The sequence below is a fragment of the Octodon degus genome, unplaced genomic scaffold, assembly GCF_000260255.1.
Source record: "Octodon degus isolate 3935 unplaced genomic scaffold, OctDeg1.0 scaffold00010, whole genome shotgun sequence".
Taxonomy (NCBI): Eukaryota; Metazoa; Chordata; class Mammalia; order Rodentia; family Octodontidae; genus Octodon; species Octodon degus.
In genome coordinates, this window is record NW_004524586.1 from 857,585 (window position 1) to 866,127 (window position 8,543).

The 8,543-nt window shown below is 50.6% G+C and overlaps 1 protein-coding gene across 1 annotated transcript in view; it reads left to right on the forward strand.

Moving 5' to 3' along the window:
* The first annotated feature begins 715 nt into the window (after nucleotides 1–715).
* Ffar4 (free fatty acid receptor 4) overlaps nucleotides 716–8,543 on the forward strand; it is a 24,194-nt gene continuing 16,366 nt past the window's right edge. Inside the window, exon 1 of the mRNA XM_004625484.1 lies at nucleotides 716–1,285. Coding sequence (XP_004625541.1) covers nucleotides 716–1,285 — 570 coding nt within the window. The remainder of the gene's footprint in view (nucleotides 1,286–8,543) is intronic.

Here is an 8,543-nt window from a genome sequence, read left to right on the forward strand (position 1 = left end):
ATCCGACATGGCCACCTTAGATGGCCACTCTTGCTGTGCTGTTTCCTCTGTGTAGCTCACTGCCCCAGTGCCCCAGGCACCGCGTGTCGTGCACCTTCACAGCTTGGTTTTGCACCTCGCAGCCTGGACGTCTGTCTCTCTGGAATGTCAAGTACACTACAAGTCTCGGTGTGCCGTCCTTTCTACAAGACAGTTTAAATCTATGTTCACAATGCAAAATTTACACACCTTTTAACTGTAATAGGTGGTGCTTGGCAACATTTAACGAGTGGTTACTTCTGCTGGGTGCTGTGCTGTCCTCCTTGTGACCCGCGTGATAACCTAATGAAGTAGTACTATTACTTCTATTTTACAGACAGAAATCCTGGAGCACAGAGCTTAGCCTACCCAGAGCTACATGTTTCTAACAAATGGGGACCATTTCAAGTTCCCCTGGGATCTACCCCAGCCTGTGGAAGCTCCCGAGCTCTCAGTGCTCGGCCTTCCGCCGCCGCCGCCGCCTGCCAGCTCGCCAGGGTGCTCGCCACCCCGTTGCCCGGCGCTTCCTCGTCCGCCGGCTCCGTACGCGGCTCCCTACGCGAGCGCCAGCGTTCCTCTGCCGCGAGGGGGGCGGCGGGAGATGTCGCAACCACTTCCCTCCTCTTTCCCCGCCTTGGCACTGTCGCCTCCCAGCCGAGCGCGCCCGCAGACCGGTGCTGGCGGTCCTGCGCCCGGCATGTTCCCCGAGCGCGCGCGGGCGGCGGCGAGCACCAGCGCCCCGCGCAGCCTGGAGCAAGCCAACCGCACGCGCTTTCCCTTCTTCTCCGACGTCAAGAGCGACCACCGGCTGCTGCTGAGCACCGTGGAGACCACTGTGCTGGCGCTCATCTTTGTGGTGTCGCTGCTGGGCAACGTGTGCTCCCTGGTGCTGGTGGCGCGCCAGCGGCGTCGCGGCGCCGCGGCTAGCCTGGTGCTCAACCTCTTCTGCGCGGACCTGCTCTTCACCAGTGCCATCCCGCTGGTGCTGGTCGTGCGCTGGACCGAGGCCTGGCTGCTGGGCCGCGTCGTCTGCCACCTGCTCTTCTATGTGATGACCCTGAGCGGCAGCGTTACCATTCTCACGCTGGCCGCGGTCAGCCTGGAGCGCCTGGTGTGCATCGCGCGCTTGCAGCGCGGCGTGCGTGTTCCGGGGCCGGGGGCGCAGGCCGCGATGCTGGCGTTCATCTGGGGCTACTCGGCGCTCACCGCGCTGCCCCTCTGCATCTTCTTCGAAGTCGTCCCACAGCGGTTTCCCGACGCCCACCAGGTGAGCACCCCCAGGGCAGCCGGGCAGATTCTGATGGAAGAAGCGGTGAGTAGGGATGATGATGCTTAATAGCAATAAGCCATTTGTTGCAATTACCCATTGTGTCAGACTCTGTGCCCAATCGCTGTGAAATTTCCTTTCCTAAATCTCAGTGTCAACTCTTTGATGTCTGTGCCTAAACCTCCTCTCAAACTCTGTAAGTGGAGTCCCCCAAGTTCTTGCCAAATGCAGTGATGATGATGCGTTTAATATCGGGGAGTTTAGGAGTCCCACTGATGCGGGGCTGCGAGGTGGCTGAAGGTGTGGGGAACTCTGCGTCCTCACCAGTGCTGCACTGCTGCAAGGGTACAGATGAGGAAGCGAGCGCACAGAGTATTAACTCCTACCTTAGATGCAGGAGGAGTTCGGTTCCTGCAGAAAGGTAGGCTTGTTCTTCGAAAGCCTAAGAGGAGGTGTTTGTGGGTGGCTGGAGAGGGGCACTAGCGAACCAGGGATCCCAGACCGAATGCTGCCCAGCCCGGGCTAGAGACATCCTCGCTTCTCCTCTTCTCCGGGATCCTCTGTTTTTCCAACTGCAAGACTTCAAGGGAAGATTACATGGGATCTTACACTGGGAGCTTCAGACAAGGAAAGATTTTCAGATATCCCACACCCAAGACCTATAGCTTAGATTCCAGAGGCTGGGTCGAACAATTTTGTTTTGGTCAGTGGGTGCACAGCTTTCGCTGGGATCTAGGATCTTGGAGGGGAGGGTCTACGTTCTAGGAATCATTCTCCTGGCAGTGCAGCTCTGGCTCGGTCCACCTGGAGTCCCACAGTGGGAAATTCCTGGTGTGCAGGTCTGTTCACATTGTCACCCGACCGGATCTACCCCAGAGGGCAAACCTGGGGGCCTGGCTGCTGTGGAGGACAGCAGCTGGCTAGTCCTTCTGTTTACACTGAGCATTTTCTGCTCAGCACTGCTGCAAAGAGGAAAAAGACTAAGGTCTGTGCACATGACCGGGATAGTGCGGTGAAGTCCTGACTCCTGACGTAGCTTTCTGGAGGATCTGCTGGAAGCTGGATTCTCATCCCCCTCTCTTTTCTCTCGTGGAATTTTTGTTTTGTTTTGTTTTGTTTTTGGCCAGCTCAGCCCACCCTGAGGGCAGGGCAGGTGCAGCATGTGGTGCCAGGGATCAAATCACGGTCCCCTGCACCTGCCTAAGCTTGCCTGCGAAGGCACTTTAGACCGCTGACCTATCTCCCCCAGCCCAGGTTATTGGTTTCTAGTCTGGGTCACAAACTCTCACCCTGTTCTTAGGAAAGGAAGTGAGGCACCCAGAGCCTGCCAGACAAAAACAAGAACTGTAGTCCCCAAGAGAAGCCTGTAATTAATGAGAGGCAGAGGAGATAGCCCCCAGAAAAGCTCCAAATGGAGTCACCTCCCCGGTGGTGCTCTGGGCATGTGACCCTCCAGAGCTATGCACACGAGGGGCTTCGCTGAGGACTTCTCCACACTGATGCACACACAGGTCTTTCGCTTGGGCATAGGCTGGATGGAGGGTGCAGCCTTGGAGTTGGGGGAATACGGGGAATGGAGCTCAGCAAGTGCCTCGCACTTGCCAGGCAGGTGCGGTGCCCTACACTATGTCCCTGCCCGGAGGTGCATCCCAATAGAGTAGCTTCTTATTTAATTTTTTTTTTAACCAAACATAAATCAAAACAAAAAGTCTGTTTCCAAGTTCATTTCTCATGGAGAGTACATTTTGGAGGTGTTTGTATGGTTGGGGCTTTGAATGAAGCAACTATCAGTCCTGTGGTACTTGATCAAAAAACATGTAACCTTGTGGCCAAGGCCCCCTCCCGGGGTCAGGAGAGCCACGGTTAGCTGAGCTGTCAGCTACTGGTGTCCTTGGGAGACCAAAACTCTAGCTCAGCTGCTAGGCTTAGTCCAGCACCCCTGAGTGTCAAGACGGCCCCATAGGAGACGTTGTTGACGTTTCTAAGTCGCAGCCCAGGCCTAACTTCATGCCAACATGGTCAGCTAGGGTTCTGCCACCAGTGTTTCTCTGGTTTTAGGTATTCTTTCACTGTTATATTACTACATTTTTTACATAATTTGAGAGATTTCTCATTCTTTTCTTTTTTTAAAATGTATTTGATACACGGTCTCACTACATAGCATGGACTCATAGTGATTCTCTTGTTTTCAGCCTCCCCAGTGCTGAGATTACAGGTGTGCACCACCACACCCAGTCTCAGTGGCTGGCTCAGTGCACCCAGGGCCACGTCCCGTGCAGCATATGATGCCAGGGATCGAACCCCAGTCCCTGCACTTGCCTAAGCAGGTGCTTAGTCTGCTGAACTATCTCACCAGCCCTCTCATTCTTTTCATAAAGAAAAAGTGAGGTGCAAAAATTATTTTAAGAGTGTCTTAAATTTGCAGTTGTGTATTTTGTACCCTGCCTTTTAGTATTGAACATACTCCTCCTTAACTGGAAAATAACTCTAAGAAAGTAGGCTCTTCCCTCCTCTAAGACAGAACCCTAGACTCTTAACTGTTGCACTAATGAGCACGCTGGTGGTTGAGCAAGCCAGCCATTGTGCAGAGGGGAGACCTTGCTGTCTTGGCTTCCCTGGGAGTGTGTTGTCAGAGCCCTCCAGGGCTTTTCTGGCATGGTCAGAGCTGCACGGTGCTTCTGAGGATGTCTGTCCTGCTGGGAGGCACACAGCTCCTTCTTTTCTTAATGAAGAAACACCTGCTTGGTTTTAGGGGCCTTTGGTGAGGGATTTGGGCAAAGCCATCCGAAACAAATGGGCTGAAACTATGCTTCAGAAGGTCGGGAGCAGGACAGTTACCTGCAGGCCCCTGTTTATTGTCAGGTATAGGTAGAAGGGGAGCTTGCAGCAGAGAAAGTGGGTCCCTCTCTTCTGGCTCTTCAGCTTCCTTGGTTTCTCTGGCCAGTTTGCCATCACACTTCCTCTCTCTTTCTGTCTCACCAAGTTATTCTCTGTTTGAGTTACAGTGTACACTGTTCTCTTTTATCCAAGTTCTACTTGCTACAGTTAGAGTTACTAGCAGCATCAGTTACTCATGGACAACCAAACTCTCATGAGGTTAAATGGAAAATTCCAGAAATAAAAAATTCCTACCTTACATAATTTTATTACAGTATATTGTTATAATTACCCTAGTTTATTATTGATGTGTCATTCACTTACTGTGCATGATTTATAAATTAAGCTTCATCAAAGGGATGTTTATAAAGGAAAAATAGCATATATGAGGTACAATTGAAGTCTTTGGTGAATATTTAAAAATTACTCATTATAGTAAAAGACACCTTGCCTTTAATTTACACACTGCCATCCATTCCACCTTACTTTGTTTTCAAAAATACTTTGAATGCAAAATGCCATCCAAGAGAAAGCCAGGCTTGCAAAAACATTAGTGCATCCTCACCTGCCTTGTTCACCTGATCGCTGGATCCCTGCCACGGAGGGCTCCTCCCCAAAGCCAAAGTAACCATGACAGGTAAATGCTTTGAGTTGATTCTGGACATTGAGGCAACCACAGCAATAAGTCAAGATATCACCAGAGCGCTTCCAAAACTGCCCCAGAGGGGGCAAGAATGGTGGGGTAGGTGTAGCCAAAGTGAGGGGGTGCTTTTGAGGCATTAATGGCACTGTGTTTTACTGGAATATTTTTAAAATTTAAACTTTCACCAGAATTTTCCATTACACTGTGTAAAGGATCCGTTACTACATGCAGTTTCAGAGACCTACCAGGGGTCTTGGAAGTCCCTTGAAATAAGGGGTGAGGGGGGGCTATTGTATTTTCTCTACTCCTACTAAGGAAGTCAGCAAACAGAGCTCCATAGGCCCCCGGGGGCTGTCTAAGGGTGTCAGGAGCATCCCTCTTTGTGGGCTCAGTGGCTGACTACATGTGCTGAAATAAATCAAAGTGGTGGGGGGGGCAGGGAGCATGGCAATTTATTGATTGATTGATATTTAAATTTTCCTTTATTTATTTTAAGGAGTAAAATAAATTTATTTATTTTATTCCTTGGTTTAGTATTTGTATAGCATCTCACTATGCAGCTCGGACTCACAGTGATCCTCCTGTTTCAGCCTCCCCAGAGCTGGGATTACATGCACCACCACGCCCAGTTTTGGTGGCCAGCTCCTGGGGCGGGGCTGGCACCGCATGAACCTGGTCCTTGTGCTTGCCAGGCAGGCACTTAGACCTCTGAGCTATCTCCTCAGGCCCATTTATTTTTATTTTTAAAGAGATGTAAAAGAACATTGAAACAAATACTAATTTCACTAAACAAAATGGTAGGAATTCAGCAATGGTTGTTATATTGCATATTGTAGTGTGACAATATTCAAAAAGGACAGAGACAGATCTGGTTTAGAGTTAGCTTAGGGTCGCACATAAATTACCGAAGGCATGTTTTCTCAGTCCTCATAGGTCCTTCTCAGCTGGACACAAAATGTGGAAGTTTTGGTTGGGGGATATTTTTCTTTCCAAATCATGTGCGAGGGCCCAACTAAGGCCACTGCACAGGCGCTCCTTCTCCTCAGTGAGTGCTGGAAAGGAAAACCGTGCTCCTCAGGGCTTTCTGCTCCTCAGAGACAGCCTTGAAACAGGGACACGTCAGCCTTGTCCACCGGCCTGCATGTGCCTACCCTTTCCTGGCGGGCAGACTATAAACTTCCCTGAGAGGCAGGGGAGAGGGCGCCCGTGCTAGACAGAAACCTAGGCCTTTCGGCATTGCGGACTTTGAAATCAAACATTCTGAGCTCATCTCTGATCCCCGAGGAGCTGTGTGGCGGAAGACAAGCTGCTCCCCCCCACTCTACACCGCACTTTCTTGGCTTGCAAAATGGGCTCAAGAACAGAATCAACTGTACAGTACGGCCAAGGGGACTCCTGTGCAAGAAACCTGGCAGGTAGACAGTTAAGTGCTGAAGAACTGATCGCTGTTGTTAGTTTTCCTTATCTTTGAGAATAAACATTTTAAATATTCTTCAAACAGTGTAATTCTTCTGATTGCTGTAAAGTAATAGGCTGTCTTTTTAAGAGGGTGGACATAGCTTAGCAACATTGACATCTTGGCCAAATCAGCTCAGCCTGTTGCAACCGGATGCCTGCCTGTGTGTGCTGTGGCCCTGGCCAGGTGATGACCCACACTGGTGGGTGGGGAAGACCATCCACCATGGCCTGGGTGTGCTGCCTATTCATTCTATAAATATTTACTGGGCACCGCTCCCCTCTCAGCCTGCCACAAGCCACACAAGCGCACCGCCTGAGCATACAGAAGATCCCAGATGCCGGGCTAGCTCTAGAGTCCGTAGCAATGCCACACGTGGGTATTCTTATGTTTATTTTCTGAAAAAGGAAATGCTCAAACTCACAGCAGGCAAAGGACAGTCCCAGAATGTGGCCCAACTCTGGGTTACGTCTCCCGTGAATTCATGTTCTCAGTTCTATGTTTTCCTGACTTCACACCAGGACTGTTGTGATTGTGTTGCTGCTGAGTATGGATTGTCTGAGGACACAAGCACAGTTCACTTGTCTTTGTCAATAAGTGTTAGAAAATGCACTTAAAATATACCAATGTAAATCTATCTCTTGAATTGATATTTTTTCTTTTCCATCTAAAGTTGATAGAGGAATAGATCTCCAAGGAAGACTCATCATTCCTTAAAATGACCTTGCAGTCCTCTGTTTTGTTTAGAGAGGTAGGCAGGGGAAATAACTTACCAAAGAGTTCTCCAGGGTGCTGCAGGAAGTCATTGGAGAAGCTTCGAGAAAAATAGCTGAACCCAGGCAGCATGTGCAAGCACTTCAGCCAGGGTGCAGAGAGTCAGCAGTGCGGCAGTGCCTGTGAATGGACGTCTCAATCCGCAGGAAATTCCTTCACTGGATAGTTTTGCCCTGAGCACCTGATGTGCGGCAGGCATACTTACAGGTGTTGGCCTCTTGTGAGTAAGACAGGCATTTCTTTCGCCTTTGCGTTAGGTAGCATAACGAGAAAAAGTGGGGTCCTGACTGCTGATTACATGCACTCAGCAAACTGTGGAAGGACTATTTTGGGTGTTGGGAATGCACAAAGACTGCTAGAATATTGTGTGTCTTCACTGGGTGTAGAAATAAGAGGAAGTAAGCAAGACAAGGGCGTGGAAGGAGGGAAGGGCATGGCAGCAAGGAAAGAGCTCATGCAGAAGCGAGCAAGGGCCAAGACTGCTGCTCTGAGCCCTGCAGCGGGCACGGGCGTGGCTCGTGCTGAGTGTGGAGGGTGGAGGTGCTCCCCTTTGCAGAACATCTGGTGAGGAGACGGCCACGCAGAAGAGGCAGCAGGGGCAAAAGAGAAACGTGGGCAGGTAGGACAGTGATCAAGGGGACCTCAGGTTTCTTCTGGTGGGGAGGGGCAGAGGGCAGAGTCCACAGGTCCCCAGCAGCAGGGAAACGGCAGCTGTGTGCCCTGATTTGGTGAGTATGAACTGGGTGAGTGGGATAGTCACAGATACCATGCCTCAGAGCTGTCCCGAGGCAGTGGGTGACTCTGTGGTTTGAGAGAGCACCAGGAAAGAAAAAGTGAGTGGGAGCAACTTCTGACAAAAAATAAAGGCCTTGGCATACACTGGGATGGGGCAGATGAAAGGACCCTCGGTCCCTCCCTGGGCCTGGGCCCCGCCTTCACTGCTTCCACCCTACCCAGGACTCTGCCTCCCATCCCTGGGCTGAGCACCCCTTCACTCTCGATATCACCTTGTGGCCTCTGCAGCTCTCTGGGTGCCTCTAGCTTCCTGTCCCACGGAGCAGTCTCCTAGTGCTTCTCTGCCTCCCTCTGCAACCGCAGTGGGCCTTCTGAAGAGCAGGCCAGAGCTCTGCTCATCTCTGTGGGCCTCTCGTGGCTAAGCCATTGTGCCTGGGGTCAAGAGAAGGAAAGAATCAGGGAATTACAGAACACTTGCTGCTGCTGCCGCTCCCATTTCAGTACCTCAGTAGCCAGGCAAGCCTAGCAGACTTTTTCTTTTTAAAGAGAATACGAATTAGAATTAAAAAAGAAAAGATTACTAGTGATACAGAATTTCATTTAACAAAATAATATGAATTTCATAGTATTTGTTATAATACATAGTGTTGTCTACAAGCCTAACACTTTTGTTTTCCAAATGTACTTGTAAAACTCAGGAAGCAGGGCTGTTGAGACAGCTCAGCAGTCTAAAGCACTTTCTTGGGGCTGGCCAGAGAGCTCCGGGGCCAGAG